Source organism: Silene latifolia, chromosome 11, assembly GCF_048544455.1.
Source record: "Silene latifolia isolate original U9 population chromosome 11, ASM4854445v1, whole genome shotgun sequence".
In the NCBI taxonomy this organism is placed as follows: domain Eukaryota; kingdom Viridiplantae; phylum Streptophyta; class Magnoliopsida; order Caryophyllales; family Caryophyllaceae; genus Silene; species Silene latifolia.
Genome location: NC_133536.1, coordinates 80,694,370 through 80,717,922, shown reverse-complemented (window position 1 = coordinate 80,717,922; position 23,553 = coordinate 80,694,370). Strand labels below are relative to the sequence as shown.

The 23,553-nt window shown below is 36.9% G+C and overlaps 1 protein-coding gene across 1 annotated transcript; it reads left to right on the top strand.

The window, feature by feature from the left end:
* Positions 1-19,957: 19,957 nt before the first annotated feature.
* Positions 19,958-22,258, top strand: LOC141613585 (uncharacterized). The gene is made up of 5 exons (XM_074432326.1): positions 19,958-20,125; positions 20,292-20,883; positions 21,100-21,295; positions 21,364-22,023; positions 22,138-22,258. The coding sequence occupies exons 1-5, from the start codon at positions 19,958-19,960 to the stop codon at positions 22,256-22,258; spliced, it is 1,737 nt and encodes a 578-aa protein (XP_074288427.1).
* Positions 22,259-23,553: the final 1,295 nt, after the last annotated feature.

Genomic DNA, 23,553 nt, shown 5'->3' with positions numbered 1-23,553 from the left:
AGCGAACTCACTCCGACGCTCAAGTCAGTAAACTTAGAAAGATAAGTTGTTGTTACTTGGTGAAGTGTATATTGTAGAGAGATAAGGAAGATATTACCAGATGAATAGTGATTCTTAGGTTAAATTGTGGATCCTTTCCTCAATGATAGTTGAGGAGTATTTATAGACTTTCACCTTTTGTCACGTAGTGGACAAGTGGCCAACAGGTGGAAAGACTGATCTACCCTCGGCCGAGGGACCCATGGCAGGCCGGCGGGCCCTGTTGACTCACCGCCGAGGGGTCTTGGGTATGAGTTCGCAGATGTGTGCCCCGGCTGGCTAGTTGTCCCAGCCGAGGCACAAGAGACAGCCGACAGCCGAGCCGGTTTAGTCGTTTGTCTAAGTCGTTGACTTGCTGTGGATATCTTTGACCTTGCTCAATGTGTTGACTTGGTCAGCGGGTGCAGAATATGCCCCATCAGTATTCATTTTGTCGCAATATAATTTTTTCGTTCCCACACTATAAAAACTTATATCTTAGTAGTTTTTTTTAAAAGTTTTGTTTTTAATAACTACAATGACTCTTTAAAATATATTTTTCTTAATAAAATTAATGACTAAGTTTTATAACTTTCTCAAAATATTTTTTTACGTAAATGTGAAACATTGTAAGATGCTCACTTTAATCATCTCTACATATCAAATTATGTTAATAAATATAATGAAAAGTATACTCGATTGAAAGCATTTTTTGCAATGAACGTTTTTATTTACAATTTAGAATTTTTATCAAAATATTTTTTTAATAAATTTAGAATCAAATCAACATAATTATTTAATATAATTTTATAATAAAATTTATTAAATTATAATTAATATTTACTAAGATTTATGCTGCATTTTGATGTGGCTAAAGTCGTATTACCAAATCAAAGTAAAACTATCTCGGACTAACAAGAATAGCTAGTGATAAGACAGTGCTCGAATCCACAGGAGGCGGTAAAAGCTAAGTCTAAGAGTATTTAAACTGTCTAGAAGTAACCAATTTCGGGGGTTTTTGTTTTGAGTTGATTCTAACAAACTAATTGCAATAAATAAAGGACGAATAACAATATTATTAAAAGTCTAGGAATTAGGTTCACTAGGTCAATCAGTCGGGGATTATCAATCAATTACTAAATCTATCAAGTTGTTTACGGTCATAAGATCGGTCGACTCCATTACGCCCTTTAGATCGATTCTAACATGCGGTCGCTATGATTAGATACTCTCTATTTGATTATCGCACCTATATCAATTCTAACCCTAATCGGCGATAGGATCGATTCGCTACACTAATCAATAACTCAGGCCTCAAGTGATTAACTAGAAGAATTACAACAATCAAACAACAACTTTAATGATATCAATAGCAATTAATTGATTTTCCCTTTTAATTAACCTAGATCCCCTTCATCCTAGATGAGGGGATTAGCTACTCATAACTACGATAACAACAATGAATATGATTAAAGATGAAAGCATGATTGCAAGTATAAAACAATAATTGAAGAACATAAAACAATGATTAAATTAGTGAGGAAAGATTAGTACCATACAAAAGGAAGGTTAGGGTTCTTAAGAGAGTTTTCCAGCAATACTAAGCAAAATATAACGTAAGTTTTCAATAAAACCCGAGTCTTTAATTTATAACAAAAGATTAACGTTTTAGGAAATTCCGGAAATAAACCCGCTGAAAGGATCCTCGATCGAGTCGAGGTGACTCGATCGAGGACAGCTTTCTCGATCCGATCGAGTCGTGATGACTCGATCGAGGAACTAGCTCACAGGTTCCTTCTTCTCTTCTTTGACTTCTAGTCTTCATGATTCCTCGTTTCCCGTGCCATGCTTCGTGTATTCTTCTATGCCGTCTCCGCCATGCTAATCTTAGCTTGATCATACTCATAACGAGTCATTTCTGCATCAAAACACAAAATAGCGGCAGTATCGACAATTCATTGAAATAAAGCATATAAATGATATAATAGGCACGAAACGGTATGTAAAACGGTATAAAGGGAGCTATAAAAGTATATATGAAAGTGATACATCAAACTCCCCCAAACCAAACCTTTACTTGTCCTCAAGCAAAGCAGTCAGACCAAACAAAGAACAACAAACATATGGTGAATGAATAACTCAGAGCAAATGTCTAGGCACATACAAGACTCAAATTGTCCATATCTATAACAAAGTAATGACCGAAGTTGTGCTAATAAAACAAATTCAAAAGCACGGGTAATAGACTCACGCAGCTCTTACTCAAGATGTGACATGATACCGAGACTCAACCAAACACTTTTCAACCTTGCAAGACCATTTTGTCGGATTCTCGCGGCTTCACTCATGCACTCATAATAGGTGATTTATGTAAGATAGAAAGAAGTAGACTCTCACTCAACTTATGAGATATGCATGCAATCTAATGTGATAAGAGATTCTCCAACTAATACGCATTCACGAAACAGACCAAGTACATGTATCAAGGACAGAATGGTGGTAAAGTGGCATGGGTATAGAAGTGGCTTGTGCAAAAGCACGTATGGGTATGTGAGGCTCAGACGGTAGTCGCAGCTCTAGACCAATAGCCAAAACTAATAAGTAATAAATCAAACATCCAACTGGAGAAATAATCTCAACTTTGACAACATATGAGAGAAATGTAAAGGCTCTCCAAATGTGCATTAGACTCCAGTAATTACCACATACGACCTCCTAACAAAACTGAATGAAGCATACATTTTTTCTCTTCTTTTCTCTTTTGAATCTTTTCATTTTTTCGAAACTTTTTTTCTTTTTTTTTTCTTTTCTTCTTTTTTTTCTTTTTCGAGACTTTCTTTCTTTTTTTTTTTCTTTTTTTTTTTCTAGCTGCTTCATAATACTTCTCTTTTTCAACATAAGAGGTCACACAATTGTTACAAAAAGATAGCTACTACCCACATGACAAATAAAGTCCCAGCCCAACCAAAGTAGCTATAACAATAAGGCTCAAACAACTGCGACTGTCCCGAAAAAGGTAGGCAAATTCTGGAATGTAGCTAAGAAATAGGATATAAAATGGCTACATGGTTCAAACGGGCTAACAAAACTGGGTAATGTAAGGCTTATTTGAACAATGAGAATCGCCTATCCACATGTACTTAATCAAATGAACGCGCAAAAGCTAAGAAACTAATGTCACACTTATGCAGTTTGATATTACATATACCACAAGGAGACCACACTCATTAGCCTAAATAACAATGAGACCGGTTTATTAATGTTCCCGGCCTAGGAAGCTCTAAAGACCTCAGAAATTTAAGTGGTTTACCAACAAAATAAAGTCAAGTCTACTCGGCATAAGGCATATTGTGACGGTCAAGACTTGAGTAAAGAGCTTTGTTTATCATAGCTAACAGGTCAAAACAACGTACATGGACAACTAAATGAGACTCAAATGCAAAGACAAAGCAAGTTATCATCATTGCTATACAATTCACCATGACTCGACTCAAAATAAACAAGAATAAATAGAAGACATGTTTTTGGATTTTTTTAATTTTTCAATATTTTTTTTGAATTTTTGATTTTTTCACACAACAATAAATAAAAGCACACTACAGAAATAAACACACTCCCCCAAACCTAAATGTCACAAAGAAACCTCATTGTGACGCCTACAAAGATAGCAATCACACGAAAAACCAAAGAACCTATAGGACACTACTAATAAAGGAAAGAGGGTAAAAAGAAATGCAATAAAACAAAACAAGAAAGATAATACCAGCTGTAATGCAGTAGCCTCCCCCAAACCAGCTGGAAAAAGAGGGATGTAGTGACCACCATTGTCACTCACTGGCTCCGAAGCATCATCAAAATCATCAATATCAGCATATAAGGACATAAGCTCAGGATCAGGAACGGCGCTGCGGCCACGGCCTCTACCACGAGTGGGTCTCCGAACACGGCTGCGACCGCGAGTGCCTCCAGGAGCAGCAGCAGTGGAAGTAGAAGCAGAAAACTGGCCGAATGGGCCTCTCTGGGAACAAGGGATGCCGGTGTCCTCCGCGAAAAAGTAGTAGGTGAGAGGGTGGGACGGAGTGTAGAAGGGACGGCCTAATGCACCAAACTCGGTGCTAAACTGTCCAAACTCGTAGGAGTCACTCCATAAAGATGAAACACACTACTGTCGTCACCGGGAGTAGTGTAGTAAGAAGGTGACACACCGCCATACCGTCCCCCGAAGCTAAAGTCATAGCCTCCATCTGTTCCCACATCCTCCTCTCTGTCAAAGTAGTGTTGATGCCCGTATGCATCCTCACTTCCCGTTCAACGACGGGATCAAAATGGTAACCTGGAGCATAGCCCGAAGTGGGATAGGTGAAGGAGGTGGAGGAGGAGCGGGCCGGTAGGAACTGGCGATGGGTAGTGGGTGCACGACGTCTCCGGCGCCCGCCGGTGGTGGTAGTAGTACTAGACCCAGGAAAAGTAACCAAAAGATCCTCGGGAATCAGATAAGTAACGGGTGGGGGTCGCACCACAGCCGTACTCTCCTCGAGGGGGTCAACAGTAGGCAAACGGGCGCAAGGAAGAAGCATGTACGACTCACCTCGGACCCTCCAGTAATGGTCCTTCCCATTCTTAATATCAATATAAGAAATGTCATAGCGAAGGTGGTCATCATCAACAAGTGGCTCATAGTCAGCCATGGGCTCATATGGGTCATCACCCTCAAAGTCACAAACAGCCCTAGCAATTTTGGTGACAAGAGCACCACAGTCAAGGTTCCCGTACCTCCCAATCGCCCTATCAAATGCTGAACACACAAGAGCAGGGGGAGAGAATTGGAATGTCTCCTCCCTATAAGGATTCAAGTAACTAGCAAGTATTAAGACCTCAATAGTGGAGGTCTTGCTCTTATCGCTCCGACCATACAACAAATAGCTCAAATATCTCAAAAACATACGAAGGCAAACGTGTTGGACATCTAACAAAGCCATAGCACTGACGTCCGCATCCATATAACCAGTAAACAATGGAAAATAATGAACGGCAGACAACCCACCAACACCATACAAGTCCCCTTCAGTATGCTTATCCAACTCCAAGATTTCAGAAATACGGCCAAAGGTTAAAGACCGTTCAACATTAAGCAAACGAAATCTGATTAGGTGATCACTGGGGAAATAAGTATAAGAGCTCATAAATTCAAGAGTTAGGGCAGGGTAAGATAACTCGTGGAGCGTGAAAAGACCCTGCAACCCGATTTCATTATACATGCCAAACATAATGTCGTCTATCTTCAAAGTGCGCAAAATTTTCCTATCAACACAGCGAGTGGCATTCATAGACTTGGATAACAGATACACAAACCTGTCCTTCTGCACTTTGTCACGAAATTCGATAAACGGATAATCGTCTAAGGGAGACAAATCATCCTCTGAAGACACAACCTCCTCAGGAATTACTTCGGGTTGTTGAACCGGTGCTTTCCTTTCTCTAGTCCGCTTATTTCCTTGCCTGGAAGTCGACATTATCTACATAAGAGCAAGTAGAAAATTAAACTCCAACAATGTCAGAAAACAGTCCCGGTTTTGGCACTCATGGGTCCGAAAAATCAATTTTTAAGACTCCAAATGACAATGAAAGCATCCAAAAACTTAGGGGAACATGAGTATGTATCAAATATTGAAGATTCCAAGCAATAGAATACAATTCTAACCAATTTAATGCAAAATTTCTACCCGGATTTTGAAGAACCCTAATTCCCAAATTAGCAAATTAGGCATGAAGTTCAACAAGTAAGGGGCTAGAAAGCAAGGAAATAGCAATTGTATACTAGCAATGGAAGATTGAATACAATAAACTCAAGATTTAAGCAAGAAAAATCAGAATTTTCGAGACATACAAAGACCAAATCGCGACTTACCTTGGTAGTTTAAGCAATAGAATGGAGAAAATAAGCACAAGAGAATGATTCAACCAAGTAATAAGCAAGAAAGCACAAAGTTTAAGTGAGTTTTGATGATGATTGATGAAGAATCAAGAGAGAAAGAGTGATAGAGGAGGAAGTATGCAGGAAAATAGCATGAAAAGAAGAAGGAAGTGAAAAGGAATTAGAGTAACAAATGCATAAAACCGGTGAAAACAAAACGCGGAACCCGGTCTAAATTGGATCCTCGATCGAGTCGCAGGTGACTCGGTCGAGGAACCAATTTCAGGAATACCCAACTTTCGTTTTAAACTTTTCTTAATTCATCACAGGTTCCTCGATCGAGTCGCAAGTGACTCGATCGAGCTAATAGGTTCCTCGATCGAGTCGCCATTGACTCGATCGAGGAAGTAGGCACGAGCTCCTTTCTTCGTCATTTGTTACTTATAACTTCAAATCCCGCCAAATTTCTGCAAAGAGACACTTGAAAGCATATCAAGTACCCTCTCCTCGTCTCTCCAAGTTCAAAGAAACATAAAAACAAAAGCAATACGTGAATTTAAATCCTAATTACAAACTAATAATTTACAAATCCGAGCGCCTCTCGGTAGCTGGTTTTTTGCGGTCCCGCACGACCGTAATTCTTCATCGAAAAGAAGAATCAATGGGGAAGAGGTCAAGAGCCTCTATGACCCCCACGAAAGCACCTTCATAATAAGTCTTCAAGCGTTGCCCATTCACTTTGAAGGTCTTTCCGTGTCGAAATGCGGTGTAAATCGACCCAAATTTGTTCACATCGATGAATGATGAACGGTCCGGACCATCTACTCTTCAATTTACCTGGAAACAAGCGCAAACGAGAGTTAAACAAGAGAACTTTCTCACCAACATGAAATTCTCTTTGCAAGATATGCTTGTCATGCCACTTCTTCGTTCGCTCCTTGTATACTTGAGCACTATCATAGGCATGCAGTCGAAATTCATCTAGCTCATTCAACTGCATCAGTCGTTTCTCACCCGCCAGTGAGGGATCCATATTCAGCTCCTTAATGGCCCACATAGCCCTATACTCAAGCTCCACATGTAAATGACAGGACTTGCTATAGACAAGTCGGTAAGGTGAGGTGCCAATCGGCGTTTTGAAAGCAGTACGGTAAGCCCACAAAGTATCATCGAGCTTCCGACTCCAATCCTTTCTATTCTTGCTTACCACCTTTTCCAAGATCTGTTTCAGCTCTCTGTTGGAAACTTCTACTTGTCCACTGGTTTGAGGATGATAAGCCAGTCCTCTTCGGTGTGTAACGCCATACTTCTTCATGAGAGAATTGAGATGACGCTCATTGAAATGCTTGCCTCCATCACGATCATCACTGCGCGAGGCACTCCAAACCGTGGAAAGATAATCTTCAAACAGACTTAACAACAGATTTAGCATCACAAGTGGGGTGGCAATTGCCTCCACCCATTTAGAAACATAATCTATCACTACTAATATGTATTGGTTCCCAAAAGATGTAAGGAACGGCCCTTGGTAATCAATGCCCCAAACATCAAAAATCTCTACTTCGGAGATTCCAGTTTGAGGCATCTCATGCCTTTGCGAGATATTGCCAGTTCTTTGACAAGCATCACAAGAACGGACAAAGTTAGTAGCATCCTTAAGGATAGTAGGCCAATAAAAACCCGATTGCATTACCTTAGCAAATGTCCTAGAAGGACCATGATGACCACCATATGAAGAAGAGTGACAATGAGAAAGGATGGCACGTACCTCACCCTCTGGGATACATCGTCTGTATATACCATCAAAGACACTCTCGGAACAGGATAGGGATCGTCCCGTAAGTACCTCTTCACATCATGCATGAACCTCTTCTTCTGGCGATAAGATAAATCAAGAGGAAGTGTACCTCCTACCAAATAATTGGCATAATCTGCAAACCATGGGGTATTTGCAGACTACAAATTTAGAAGATGGTCGTCTGGAAAAGAATCATCGATGGGCAAAATCTCTCTTCCCGAGAATCTCAATCTGGACAAATGATCTGCAACAACATTTTTCAAAGACTTCGGACTTATCACGGATTTCCAAATCAAATTCTTGCAATAATAAAATCCATCTAATAAGTCTAGGTTTAGCCTCTTGTTTGGTTAAAAGATATTTTAAAGTCGCATGGTCGGTGTGTACAATAACTTTAGAACCAACAAGATAAGCTCTAAATTTGTCTAAAGAATAGACAACTGCAAGAAGCTCCTTCTCTGTAGTAGCATAGTTGATTTGTGCATCGTCGAGAGTCTTGCTTGCATAGTAAATGGCATGTAACACCTTGTCCTTTCGCTGCCCCAAAACAGCTCCAACTACATAGTCACTGGCATCGCACATAATCTCAAAAGGAAGGCTCCAATCCGGAGATCGGATAATAGGAGCTGAGATAAGTGCTTGTTTGATCCTGTCAAAGGCTTGAACACACTTGTCAGTAAACACAAAAGGAGCATCTTTATGAAGAAGCTGAGTTAGAGGTTGAGCAATTTTAGAAAAATCCTTTATAAAGCGGCAATAGAACCCTGCATGACCAAGAAAACTACGCACACTTTTAACATTAACCGGGTACGGGAGTTGCTCAATTACCTCAACCTTAGCTCTATCCACTTGAATGCCCTTACCTGACACCAAATGACCGAGTACCACCCCTTCAGTAACCATGAAGTGGCACTTCTCCCGATTGAGAACAAGGTTGCTCTCCTCACACAACTGCAAAACCTTAGTCAAGTTTCTCAAGCAAACATCAAAATCGATACCATATACACTTTGAAATCATCCATAAAGACTTCCATGATAGACTCTATGTAATCAGAAAATATGGCCATCATACAACGCTGAAAGGTAGCAGGAGCATTACATAAACCAAAGGGCATCCTCCTATAAGCAAATACACCATATGGACAAGTGAAAGTGGTCTTTTCCTGATCCTCAGGATGAATGGGTATCTGAAAGAAACCAGAGTAGCCATCTAGGTAACAGAAATAACTATGACATGCTAATCTCTCTAACATTTGGTCAATGTAAGGAAGTGGGAAATGGTCCTTTTTAGTGGCCGTCTTCAACTTCCTATAGTCAATGCACATCCTCCATCCTGTAACAAGTCTAGTAGCAATCAATTCATTTTTATCATTCTTTACTCTTTGTAGTACCTCCCTTCTTAGGTACAACTTGGACAGATCGACCCATTTAGAATCGAAATAGAGAAAATAATACCAAAGATCAAGTAATTTACGTACCTCTTTTCTTACCACCTCCTGCATTGGAGGATTTAGTCGTCTCTGACCTTGTGCACTAGGCTTGTGGCCTTCTTCCAAGTGAATTCTATGCATACAAAAATCAGGACTAATACCTTTAAGATCGTCAATGCTATACCCAATGGCCTTTTTATGAGTTCTCAAAACAGTCAACAAAGCAGATAGTTGACCTTCAGTTAGGTTAGCATTGACGATCACTGGGTTCATCTCACAGTCATCAAGAAATTCGTATTTGAGATGAGAGGGAAGGGGTTTCAATTCAGGTTTCTTTACCTCAGTTACCTTAGGTGTGACACCCAAATCGTATACCTTCGATGTGGGCATTCCTCTCCGGTTAGAAGCTTCTCAATTCGATGAACTTGGACTCCATGAACCCGTCTGATCACCGGATCGAAACCAGGGCAATCTCCGAGGATCCTGTCAAAACACATAGGAAGACACTCATCAATAGTAAAATCAACAACATCTATACTATGACAAGTCTCTTCTATCATGGGGTTTTTCAATGCTTTTTCCAAAGTGAAAATAATCGTATCATCCCCCACAGCTAAGGTCAGTCTCCCCTGCCTAACATCTATAGCCGCCCCCGCAGTATGTAAGAACGGTCTGCCCAAGATGATAGGGATTTGGTTGTCCTCAGCCATGTCCATGACAACAAAATCAACGGGGATGTAAAATTTACCAATACGAACGGGAACATCCTTTAACACCCCCAGTGGGTGCTTAACTGATCTATCGGCCATCTGCAGTGTCATATTAGTAACTGTCAACGGACCCATATTTAATTTCTTACAGACAGAATACGGCATAACGCTGACATTAGATCCTAAATCACAAAGAGCTTTACTAATAAAGAGATGACCAATATGACAAGGGATAGAAAAACTTCCTGGATCCTTTAATTTGGGTGGTGTATTAATTGGCAACATGGCACTGCACTTCTGAGTGTAAGCAATAGTTTCCACCGCGTCAAAGGATCTCTTCCTTGTCAAAATCTCCTTCATGAACTTTGCATAAGCCGGCACTTGGGTGATCAATTCAGTAAAAGGGACACTTACCTGTAGATTCTTCACGACCTCCATAAACTTACCGAACTGCTTATCCAGCTTGGATTTTTGTTGTCGGTAAGGAAAAGGTAGAGAAATAGTTATGGGCTCGGCTTGCTTATCCTTAGAAACAACTTTTGAAACACCGTTGGCTGGCAATATTGGATCCTCGATCGAGTCAGGGGTGACTCGATCGAGCTGGGTGGATCCTCGATCGAGTCGCCTGTGACTCGGTCGAGGAACCTTTGCAGGTTCAGCTTTTTCGTCTTTCTTACTTTTATCGTCAGCTCGTGTTTCAACTTCGTCAGGCTCTTTCTCATCATCACTAAGCTCCAAATTACCCAATCCTTTGGGATGCATGTAAGGGACTTCATCAGCAATAATGGGCACATCTCTCTCAAGGCTTTGTAGGTCGGGATTCACATAAGAAGTACCGCTCCTCAACTGAATGACATTAGCTTGCTCATGAGCTTGCTTACCTTGAGGAGGAAGACCTACGGCCTGTTTTGATGGGTTTTGAAGTGCCATCTGAGCCACTTGATTATCTAGCATCTTGTTATGGGCAATCAACTCAGAAATCTGAGTCGTGCCTTTCATTGCATTGACAAAGTTTGTTGCAAAAGATTGCGCAACTCTGCCATATCATTATTCGGAGCTTGTTGAGGAATTTGTTGAGGAGTTTGCTGAGGAGGCTGCTGGTATTGATTGTTGAACTGCTGGCCTCCTTGATTCTGCCTTTGATATCCCCCTTGTTGTTGATTACCGCGATTGTTAGGAGGGATATAAGGATTCTTTTGCGGTTGTGACTGCTGCGGGTTTTGCACATTCTGGCTTGACCATTGAAGGAACGGATGCTCCTTCGTTCTTTCATTGTAGAAATTAGAGAAAGGTGTACCTTGTGCACCTTGTCTGTAAGCTTTGAAAGGCGTTAACCCGCTCAAATGTGCTCATACAATCACCTGCACCATGACCATCTAAACCGCATCTAGCACAAGTCTCCTCTACTTGCGGACTCATAGCATGAACTCTCTCTTTACTACCCAATGATTGGGTAGTCTTCATCTCAAGCAATCTGGGCGAAATAGCCTCCACCGTGTGCCGCTAAAGCACTATCAACTCCGAGTACCTCGCGTGCTCCCCTAGATTTCCATACCTCGCGGTATGGGTAGCAATCTGATCAATCAACTTCCACGCGTCACCATCTAGTGTGTTATCTTGAAACCTCCCATTAGCAGATGAATCCAAAAGGGCACGGTGATCGTCAAACAACCCGTTATAAAACTGGTTGCAAAGGAACCACTTTGGGAAACCATGATGGGAACGATCGAACTAAACGCTTGAAGCGAGTCCAAGCTTCGTTCAAATCTTCAGTGGCCGCTTGCTTGAAACTAGTAATTTGATTCCTCAAAGCATTAGTCTTCCGAGGTGGGAAGTACCTCTTGTAGAAAGCAAGAGCCAAGGAATTCCATCTGAACTCCTTCGTATCCATATCCATATCTCTTAACCACTCGGCTCCATCTTTCGGAGAGAAAGGAAAGAGCACCGCTTAACTTGATCTTGTGTCACTCCAGGTGTTAATGGGATTGAACAATGCGAGTAAGTGACAAACTTTTCCATATGCGTTGCGGGGTCCTCGGCATTTGTCCCTCCAAACATGTTTCGTTCCACCAAATTAATGTAAGATGGCCGAATCTCGAATGTTCCATTGGTAGAAGTGGGCAGCTTGAAACCTTGTGGAATAGAATCTAAGGTTGGCTCGAGTGACCGGCTAGGGTAGACATGATGATAGTTTCGGGGACGGGAGTTTCGGGAATAGGAATATCAGGAATATGAACTTCTTCCTCTTCCTCTTCGTAGGACCGATCACTTTGTCTCTGTAGGGCTCGCCGTTTCGACGTCAAGTATACTCAAGTCTTCTACTTGACTCACTTCTTGATTAAATTTCCGTCTGTAGCGAAAATTCTTCTCAGGTTCAGGATCAAAAGGAATAATCTCGGACCTATTAGACCTGGGCATAAACAGAACTAACAAGAAAGTGTGAGAACGATCTCAAGGAACTGGGTTCCCTGAGACAAAAGACAAAATAAACACAAAAAGACTAAACAATTGTTGCCTCCCCGGCAACGGCGCCAAATTTGATGTGGCTAAAGTCGTATTACCAAATCAAAGTAAAACTATCTCAGGACTAACAAGAATAGCTAGTGATAAGACAGGTATCGAATCCACAGGGAGGCGGTAAAAGCTAAGTCTAAGAGTATTTAAACTGTCTAGAAGTAACCAATTTCGGGGGTTTTGTTTTGAGTTGATTCTAACAAACTAATTGCAATAAATAAAGGACGAATAACAATATTATTAAAAGTCTAGGAATTAGGTTCACTAGGTCAATCAGTCGGGGATTAACAATCAATTACTAAATCTATCAAGTTGTTTAAGGTCATAAGATCGGTCGACTCCATTATGCCCTTTAGATCGATTCTAACATGCGGTCGCTATGATTAGATACTCTCTATTTGATTATCGCACCTATATCAATTCTAACCCTATCGGCGATAGGATCGATTCGCTACACTAATTAATAACTCAGGCCTCAAGTGATTAACTAGAAGAATTACAACAATCAAACAACAACTTTAATGATATCAATAGCAATTAATTGATTTTTCCTTTTAATTAACCTAGATCCCCTTCATCCTAGATGAGGGGATTAGCTACTCATAACTACGATAACAACAATGAATATGATTAAAGATGAAAGCATGATTGCAAGTATAAAACAATAATTGAAGAACATAAAACAATGATTAAATTAGTGAGGAAAGATTAGTACCATACAAAAGGAAGGTTAGGGTTCTTAAGAGAGTTTTCCAGCAATACTAAGCAAAATATAACGTAAGTTTTCAATAAAACCCGAGTCTTTAATTTATAACAAAAGATTAACGTTTTAGGAAATTCGGAAATAAACCCGCTGAGAAAGGATCCTCGATCGAGTCGAGGGTGACTCGATCGAGGACCACTACTCGATCGAGTCGGCGATGACTCGATCGAGGAACTAGCTCACAGGTTCCTTCTTCTCTTCTTTGACTTCTAGTCTTCATGATTCCTCGTTTTCCGTGCCATGCTTCGTGTATTCTTCTATGCCGTCTCCGCCATGCTAATCTTAGCTTGATCATACTCATAACGAGTCATTTCGCATCAAAACACAAAATAGCGACAGTATCGACAATTCATTGAAATAAAGCATATAAATGATATAATAGGCACGAAACGGTATGTAAAACGGTATAAAGGGAGCTATAAAAGTATATATGAAAGTGATACATCACATTTATTATGTTTATATTTAATGTTCAGCTGTAATTAATACTCGTATTTAATCTTTGGTTGACACGTGTCGCATCCACGACTTTCAACTCATTTTATATATATATATATATATATATATATATATATATATATATATATATATATATATATATATATATATCTATATATATATATATATATACAACGTTTCAACCCAGTTTTATATATATATTGACTACTTTTCTAATACCAAATTCTGAATTCTTATACATTTAATTAATACTATATAAATTTATGTTATTCATTGAAATTTTTGATTTTCGATTTTAATATATAATATTAGATTTTTTTTATGACATTTTGATTGAATTCCTAACACAAAATGATACAACAACGTAGAAAATTATCATTCCTATTTTAAATTCTTAGGATATATGTGTAGGATTTACAAGTCTCATGAGAGACCGTCTTCCACTAAATTAGTGGGAGACATAACATGGAAATAGAGAGTCAGTAACTTCCTTTCCTTATCATGTGAGAGGTATCTCAATAACGCTATTAAGAGACTATCTCTCTAAAGTTATCATGTGAGAGTATCTCAATAACGCTATTAAGAGACCATCTCTCTAAAATTTTTGTGATATAATTTTTGTAAGAAATCTCCAATTAATTATTTGGAGATCGTTAACAAGGAATGTCTTCTTCTCCACTTTATTTTGACCTTAATTAATTATGACATGGTTATTATAACCGGTAGACGTAGAAAATGTTTCATCCCTAGGTCTTGTGTGCAACGTTATATGATAGGACAGATAAAAAGTGATCATTTTAAGATGAATAATGGACCACGCTATATTAAAAGACGACTACTTTCTTTTATATATAAAAAAATAGTCACTATCTTTTATGAAATGGTCACTTTTCGTTTGTTATATGATACGACAGTCGTGATTGAAGTATATTTTACTTGTTTCATTATATCTCGTTTTCCCTCACTCACTCTTTTTTTGGTACATTGTCACTGGCTATGAAAGTGCAAGTCCGTGGCTCGTGAAGAGCTAAACTCGTAGGTCATATAGCCCATAGGCAACAATCAAATCCGTATTCCCAAGTCAGCTTTTTGCGCAATGTCCTACCATTTCCTTCGGGGCCATAGTTTCGTGTCGAATTTGTGTTAAGTGATAGGTCGTTCACTTTATTTGATTAATCACAAATTTTCATGTGACAGCGAATATCTAGTGTAACTTATACTCCCTCCCATCCAAACCAAAGGTTACATTTGACTTTATTACGCTTGTCGAGTCGCGTTTTGTAACGTGAATATCTTTAGTTACACATTATTAAAAATTATAAAAATTTGATATTCTTATACCATTTATGACGATGAATCAAACAAGATCTCGCATGACTGACTATTCTCTTAATCAATACATTGGGACCAAGCCCATTGGCCCGACCCGGCCCAGCCCGCTTTTTTGAAGGGCTTGGGCCTTTTATTTTGGCCCAAAAAAGCCCATGGGCCGGCCCAAAAAGCCCAATGTACTTTTGGGCCGGGTTTGGGCTAAGCGTTTGGCCCAAATTTTGGCCCGGCCCGGCCCATATTTATTATTAAGGAATATTTTTGTTATAAAATCTGTGTAAGTAGCGTAAATTTTATATATAATTCCTTATAAACTCATGTATATATTTATTGAGATTTAAAAGCGATGTTTACGTATCATAAATCATATTTACTAGATATGATTAAGCATTATAATGTGTCGATGATTGTCTTTTATTCCATTTTTGAAGATTAATTCATATGTACTTCATCATACTTTGTACGATTTTTTATACTAAGTGCACTTTTAAAGTACTAGTTGAAGGTATTATACTACTTATCTCGTTCGGTAAGTCGTATATTTTAGGGTCTGAAAAGCCCATTTAGACCCAAAAGCCCGATTTAACCCATAAGGGCTGGGCTTGGGCTCGCTAAATAGGCCCTCTCATTTGGCCCGGTCCGGCCCAACCCGCACATGTGGGCCATTTTTTTCATCCCGGCTCGGCCCAAACCCGCATAGGCCCGGCCCATGATCAGCTCTAATTTCAGGTAAAAAAATCTTATTGCATTGGTGCCAATGTATTGATTTAACGTTCGTTATTATATTAATTATTACGAGTATTATAACTCAAATTATCGCTACTAAATAAGGAATCATTGAGAAAATTCATAAAGTGGAAATCTCAGAAAATGACTTGATATAAATTCGAGACAACTGCTTATATTAATAGGTTTTGATGTATGAGTTGTAAGATATTTCCATAAATCAAATAAGTATTATATTAATATTTAATTAAGTTATTTTATGGAAATTAAGTTGGTCCATTGTATGGTGGAATTTACCTAGGATTCTGTTTCCACTATTATCTCCCATAACTTACCATTTGTTCAATTGACTCTTTTATGGCAAGAGTCTATATAAGGGGAACATATTTATTCTGATTAAGGTTCACCAAGCCTAACTCATTAAAAAATACATCATCTAAATTGTGAGGCTGAGCGATTGGAAACCAAGTCAGATTTGAGGCATAAGGAATTGGGTTATTCATTTAGACGGATCAATTATTTCAAGCAATGGCTGGAGGTTAGTAATCGATCTCTTTTATCGCTTCCGCATTCAGTTTATACATGTTCATTATAAGACTAGAACATGTTAATTTAGACTATAAAACTTACAGTTGGTATCAGAGCAAGTAATCGCCTCTGTCTTGCTTGAATTTGAAACAATTAAATTTCCGTCCCGACCTTGTTTGCTACAAATTGGAGCTTTTATGGGCTGGTTATGTTAAAGGGGATTTTCGGATTATTGGGTATTGCTAATGCTAATTTGCTTGACAATCGTCTGTTGTTAATCCATCTGCATTTTGATTTCGGTATGCCCTGAATTGCTTTATTAAATAATGTGCAAATTTGTCGTGATGTACTATGCAATATATTGATCATATCCTCTTATCACTTTGGACTTTTCTGCTTATTGTCCTACTTTGTTACTTGACTTATGATTTGTTTAGATGAGTACAAAGTGTATAGGCGTATGGCTAATGGCCTAATTAAAAAATTGATTTAAGGCGTATTGTTACTCTCGCCTTTGTTCATCCGTTTTGGGTGATTTCGACGTTTTTGTTTACCTTTTACTCTATATACTAGTTTGAATGCCCGTGCGTTGCAATGGGATAATTAACTTATTTATAATGCCAAAAAAACGTTATAAGGGTTTAATGTTTACATTCCATGTCTAATGATTTTCTTACATATTATTAAAATATTCTTTCAAAAAAAATAAAAGATTAATATATACATGGGTTAACTCCTATTTATAATCACCTAACCTTATATTAATCTTTCGATGTGGGACAGTTATACTATTTATAAGTAATATTCACCAAACTTAACTTATTTTTCTGATGTGGGACAATTCTACTATTTATACGTAGTATATATTTATCAAACCTGCATTGTTTTTCAATGTGGGACAAATAACATACTCATAATTACACCATCTTTTTTGCATTTAGTTCGACATCCAACCAGATCCCGAATACCGAATACGGACAATTGCTACTCATTATATCTAATAATTATATTTAAATTTAATAATATGATCAAGTACTCTTCATTAATAATGTTCCGACATTAACTTAGTTTGAATGCCCGTGAGTTGCAACGTAGTAATTAACTTATTTATAATGCAAAAAAAACGTTATAAGGGTATATTATTTAGATTCTATGTCTAATGATTTGTTTACATATTATTAAAATATCTCTTTCAAAGAAATAAAGGATTAATATATACGTGGGTTAACTTATTTATAATCATATAATCACTCCGCCTTATACTAATCTTTTGGTGTGGTACAATTCTACTATTTATAAGTAATATATTCACCAAACTTGGATTATTTTTTTGATGTGGGACAATTTTACTATTTATACGTAGTATATATTCATCAAACCTGCATTGTTTTTCAGAGTGGGACAAATATCATACTCAGAATTACACCATTTTTTTTGCACTTAGTTCGACATCCAACCAGATCCCGAATACCGAATACGGACAATTGCTACTCATTATATCTAATATTTATATTTAAATATAATAATATGATCAAGTACTCTCCATTAATAATGTTCGACATTAACTTAGTTTGAATGCTCGTGCGTTGCAACAGGGTAATTAACTTATTTATAATGCAAAAAAAAAAAAAAACGTTATAAGGGTTTAATATTTATATTCTATGTGAGACTATGTCTAATGATTTGTTTACATATTATTAAAATATTTCTTTCAAAAAAAAATAAAGGATTAATATATACGTGGGTTAACTTATTTATAACCATATAATCACTCCACCTTATACTAATCTTTTGGTGTGGTACAATTCTATTATTTATAAGTAATATATTCACCAAACTTGGATTATTTTTCTGATGTGGGACAATTCTACTATTTATACATAGTATATATTCATCAAGCATGCATTGTTTTTCAATGTGGGACAAATAACATACTAAATACACCATTTTTTTTGCACCTACTTTGACATCAACCCGATTTAATAATGAGAAATTACAATAAAATCTACAATCTAATGAATAATGATAACATTTTTTTGTCACAATCTAATTATATAATTTTCATACGATACTTTTTTGTCAAATAAAATATAAAGTTTTTATATCAAAATTATAAACATCACTTTAATACATAATATATTCACCACACCTACATTTTTTTTCAATGTGGGACATATAACATACTAAAAAGTACATATTTTTTATATCAAAAAAATTTGGGTTAATACCTAAGTTTCAAGGATTCCTCATATTTATATTTATAGAATCACTCTACCGTATACTATTCTTTCGATGTGAGATACATAAATTAATTATTTAGACGTAGTATGTTCATCATGCCTACATTATTTTTCAATGTGAAAGATATAACATACCAAGAATTACATGTCTCTTCTTAAAAAAAACCACTACTGTATACATATTATTTTTCTTTAAAGGTAAAACCACTTAGTCTCGATCATTAATTAGATAGGGATCTCTACATCGTACATATAACGACTCATTAACGCTTTATTACTGCATTCAGAAGACAACCATTAGTAAAATCTTTAGTTTTGTCTTGTCGAGACTACCATTAGTAAAACCTTTAGTTTTGTATTTTTTTATTTTCATGTTCATGTTCTTAACTCTTTCCCGGGTATTTTCCAACGATTTCCACTTTATTTTTTATATCATATCGTAGATAATAATGATAGAAAATCTTAAGAGCTCTTTAAAACAATATTTATGAGACTCAACAAATTTTGGGTGGATACATAAGTTCCAAATATGCATCCTATTTATAATCATAGGATCACATCACCTTATACTAATCTTTCGATGTGGGACAATTCTACTATTTATATGTAGTATATTCACCACACTTACGTTATTTTCCAATGTGAGACAAAACATACTAAAAATTACACAATTTTACATATTAAGAAGTACACCATCTTTAATATGTGCAAATAATATGAAATTTATACTCTAATAGTAGCATTTTTTACCACAAAGCTAATTATATTATTTTCATAATTTTTTTAGCGATATTTTTTTGCCAAATGAAATGTAAAAGTTTGATATAAAAATTGGAAATATCACTTGAATATAATTTAGGAAATATACATATTATAATAATTAAAAGATTTTCCACTTTATTTTTTACATAAAAAATTATTCTTTCCTAAATTGATTTTTGATGATGTGGACGCTCTCAGATCGCTCGAAAAAACTCTCTTTTATATATATATAGATTGTGGAGTATTTGTCATATATGGAGTTATTTTCTATGCGTATCCGTATTGTCGTATTGAATTAAGAACAATTGTGGTCATTGAGATTTTTTTTTTATATACATAGAGTTTAGTATATAGATATAGATTAAAGTTTAATGTTTAATGTCGAGTGATTCAAAATTTTATTAGTTAGAGAGTAGCCACAACACCTCTAATTAATTGAAATTTTATTTTGGAATCACATGTGGAAAACTAGACATTATTTGTGATTAGTCGTATGTAATATAATGAGACTTACCCACAGGAATCTTATTGTATGTATTTGTATGACTAATTAGGATGATATATTGAATCTTGTTTCTTAATCTACCCACAGGAGTTAAGAGATGTATATGGTTTGATAGTATTGTCATAAAGTTAAATTTTTTATCTATCTAATTGAGTAGAACTTTAGCCCACAGGCAAGGTTTATGTCTCTAGATACATATTTGAGCATGTTTTACATTGGTAAAGCATGATTAAGTTTAAAGTCTCAACTTTGGTAATAAGCATGTTATTCATTATATTTGCAGTAATTTTACCTAGGAGTTTTACTGATGTTAAATTTGACATTCCTGAATTAAATGGTGATAACTATAAGGTCTGGAAAGAGAGAATGCTACTGCAGTTGGGATGGTTAGATATTGATTATGCTATTCAGAAAGACGAACCACCTAAAGTAACTAAAGAAAGCACTAAAGAAGCAATTGATCTTTATGAAAAGTGGGAGAAATCTAATCGTCTCTCCATTATGTTCATAAAGACCAGAATGTGTGCTAGTATTCGTGGTTACATCGATCAAAGATACTAAAGTTAAAGATCTAATTAAGGCCATCGATGAGCAGTTTGCAACTTCTGATAAAGCTCTTGCTAGTACCTTAATAATGAAGTTTTCATCTTTGAGGCTCACCAAGACTAAGGGTGTGCGTGATTATATCATGCGCATGAGGGATATTGCAGCTCAACTTAAGACTTTGGAAGTTACCATGTCTGACACTTTCCTTGTGCACTTCATTTTATGCGCTCTTCCTCCAAAATATGTTCCTTTTAAGATCTCTTACAACACACATAAGGATAAATGGTCAATTAATGAACTTATGGCCATGTGTGTTCAAGAGAAGGGCAGATTGTTGATGGAGGAAGGTGAAAAGGTGAACCTTACTGTTGCTTCCTCATCAAAGAGGCAAAAGGATCACACTAAAGATATGGGAAAGGGAAAGATTTCAGCAGAGCCAGCCATTAAGAAGGAGTCTACGTGTTTCTTCTGTAAAAAGAAGGGACACATGAAGATAGACTGCATTAAGTTTAAGGCTTGGCTAAAGAAGAAAGCTAATTTTCATGCGTTTGTTTGTTATGAATCTAATATGGTTAATGTTAATCATAATACATGGTGGATTGATTCTGGAACTATAATCCATGTTTCGAATACCTTGCAGGGTATGACAAACCTAAGGAAACCAGTGGGCAGTGAACTTTCAATCTATTCAGAAAACCATATTAGTTCACATGTGGAGGTCATTAGGACATGCAACTTAATATTAAGTAATGGTTTCATTTTGCATTTGGAAAAGACATTTTATGTTCCGAATTTCTCTAGAAATTTGATTTCAGTATCAAGACTTTTACCTTTGAGTTTTACCTTTAATTTTTCAGACTCTGGATTCAGTATTCTCAGAAATTCTGAAATTATTGGCTATGGTATTTTGTCTGATAATTTATATCGTCTTGAACTGCAAAATAATATTACTCATAATTCTATGCATGTCAATGCTGGTTTAAAACGTTGTATTATGAATGAGAATTCCTCTATTTTGTGGCACCGAGATTGGGACATATCTCCATTGAGAGGGTAAAAAGATTAGTAAAGGATGGAGTACTTGATACTTTAGACTTTACTGATTTTGATACTTGTGTTAGTTGCATTAAGGGTAAGCAAACTAACATGTCTAAGAAAGGTGCAAAGAGAAGTTCTAGCCTATTAGAAATCATACATACGGATATTTGTTGTCCCGACATGAATGCTAATGATCCAAAATATTTTATCACCTTTATTAATGATTACTCATGTTATATGTATCTTTACTTGCTTCGTTCTAAGGATGAAGCTTTTAATGCCTTTAAATTGTTTAAGGCTGAAGTAGAGAATCTATGTGGTAAGCGCATTAAGATTGTGAGAACTGATAGAGGTGGTGAATACTATGGTAGATACACTGAGAACGGACAAGCACGTGGTCCATTTGCTAAATTTCTTCAAGAGCATGGGATTGTTGCCCAATACACTATGCCTGGTTCTCCATACCAGAATGGTGTAGTAGAAAGAAGAAATAGGACATTAATTGAGATGGTGCGTTGTATGAGAAGTAATGTTAAACTTCCTTCATTTTTGTGGGTTGATGCTCTTAAGACGACAGCGTATATATTAAATCGGGTTCCTTCCAAGGCTGTGTCTAAGACACCCTTTGAGCTATTTAAAGGATGGAAACCGAGTTTGAGACATATACGCATTTGGGGATGCCCGTCGGAAGTGAGAGTGTATAATCCACAAGAAAAGAAACTTGATCCAAGGACTATTAGTGGGTATTTCATTTGATATGCCGAAAAGTCTAAGGGTTATAGGTTTTATTGTCCATCTCCTAGTACAAGGATTGTGGAATCAAGAAATGCTAAATTTCTTGAGAATGACTTGATCAGTGGGAGTGACCTAATTCAGGACTTTGTCCTGGAGAGGGATCATCATGAAGTTCCACCCTCTGATTCAAGTGACAGATTGGTTGACATTCACACTCCTCAAGTGCAATCGAGTGTTACGTAACCAGTGATAGAAATTCCACAAAATGCCGATCAAAATATGGTAGATCATAATGAGGAAGAGGTTCACCATGAGGATGAACAAGTTCCATTAAGAAGATCTATTCGTGAAAGGAGATCGGCTATTCCTGATGACTATGAAGTATATCTATAAGAATTGGATTATAATGTTGAAGCTCATAATGATCCTATGTCGTTTTCACAAGCCGTAAGTTCTACAAATTCAAACTTATGGTTGAATGCTATGAAAGATGAGATGAATTTTATGGCATGTAAAGGAGTTTGGGATCTCGTTGTATTGCCTGATGGTGTAAAACCTATTGGGTGCAAGTGGGTCTATAAGACTAAAAGGGATTCACTTGGCAACATCGAGAGACATAAGGCAAGACTCGTTGCTAACGGTTTCACTCAAAGAGAAGGAATTGACTACACATAGACTTTTTCTCCTGTATCAAAGAAAGATTATTTTCGAATTGTCATGGCATTAGTAGCTCATTTTGATTACGAGTTACATCAGATGGATGTGAAAACAACATTTCTCAATGGTGATTTAGAGGAAGAGGTTTATATGAAACAACCTGAAGGATTCTTCTCTAAAGATGGTGAGCATTTGGTTTGTAAGCTAAATAAATCCATATACGGTTTAAAACAAGCTTCCCGCCAATGGTATAAGAAATTCCATGAAGTTATTTCTTGATTTGGTTTCGAAGAAAATATAATGGATCAATGTATATATCTTAAGGTCAGTGGGAGTAAAGTTTGTTTTCTAGTGTTGTATGTTGATGATATTTTGCTAGCAACCAATGATAAAGGGTTATTACATGAGGTGAAACAATTTCTTTCAAGTAATTTTGATATGAAGGATATGGGTGAGGCATCTTATGTCATTGGCATTAAGATCCATAGAGATAGATCTCGAGGCATTTTGGGGTTGTCTCAAGAGGCCTATATCAATAAAGTACTTGAAAGATTCAGGATGAAAGATTGTTCACCAAGTGTAGTACCAATTGTGAAAGGTGACTGGTTCTGCTTGGACCAGTGCCCCAGGATTGACATTGAAAGAGAACAAATGAAGAATATTCCATATGCTTCAGCTGTTGGTAGCATTATGTATGCTCAGGTTTGTACTAGACCCGACATTGCATATACGGTTGGAGTGTTAGGAAGATATCAGAGTAACCCAGGTGTAACACCCGCGAATTTCCCTTTTTGACATTTAAGATTTATTAAACCGCTTGAATTACTTTATTAAATATTTTTGAATTATTCAATTTAATTAATTTTATGTCAAACACGGTT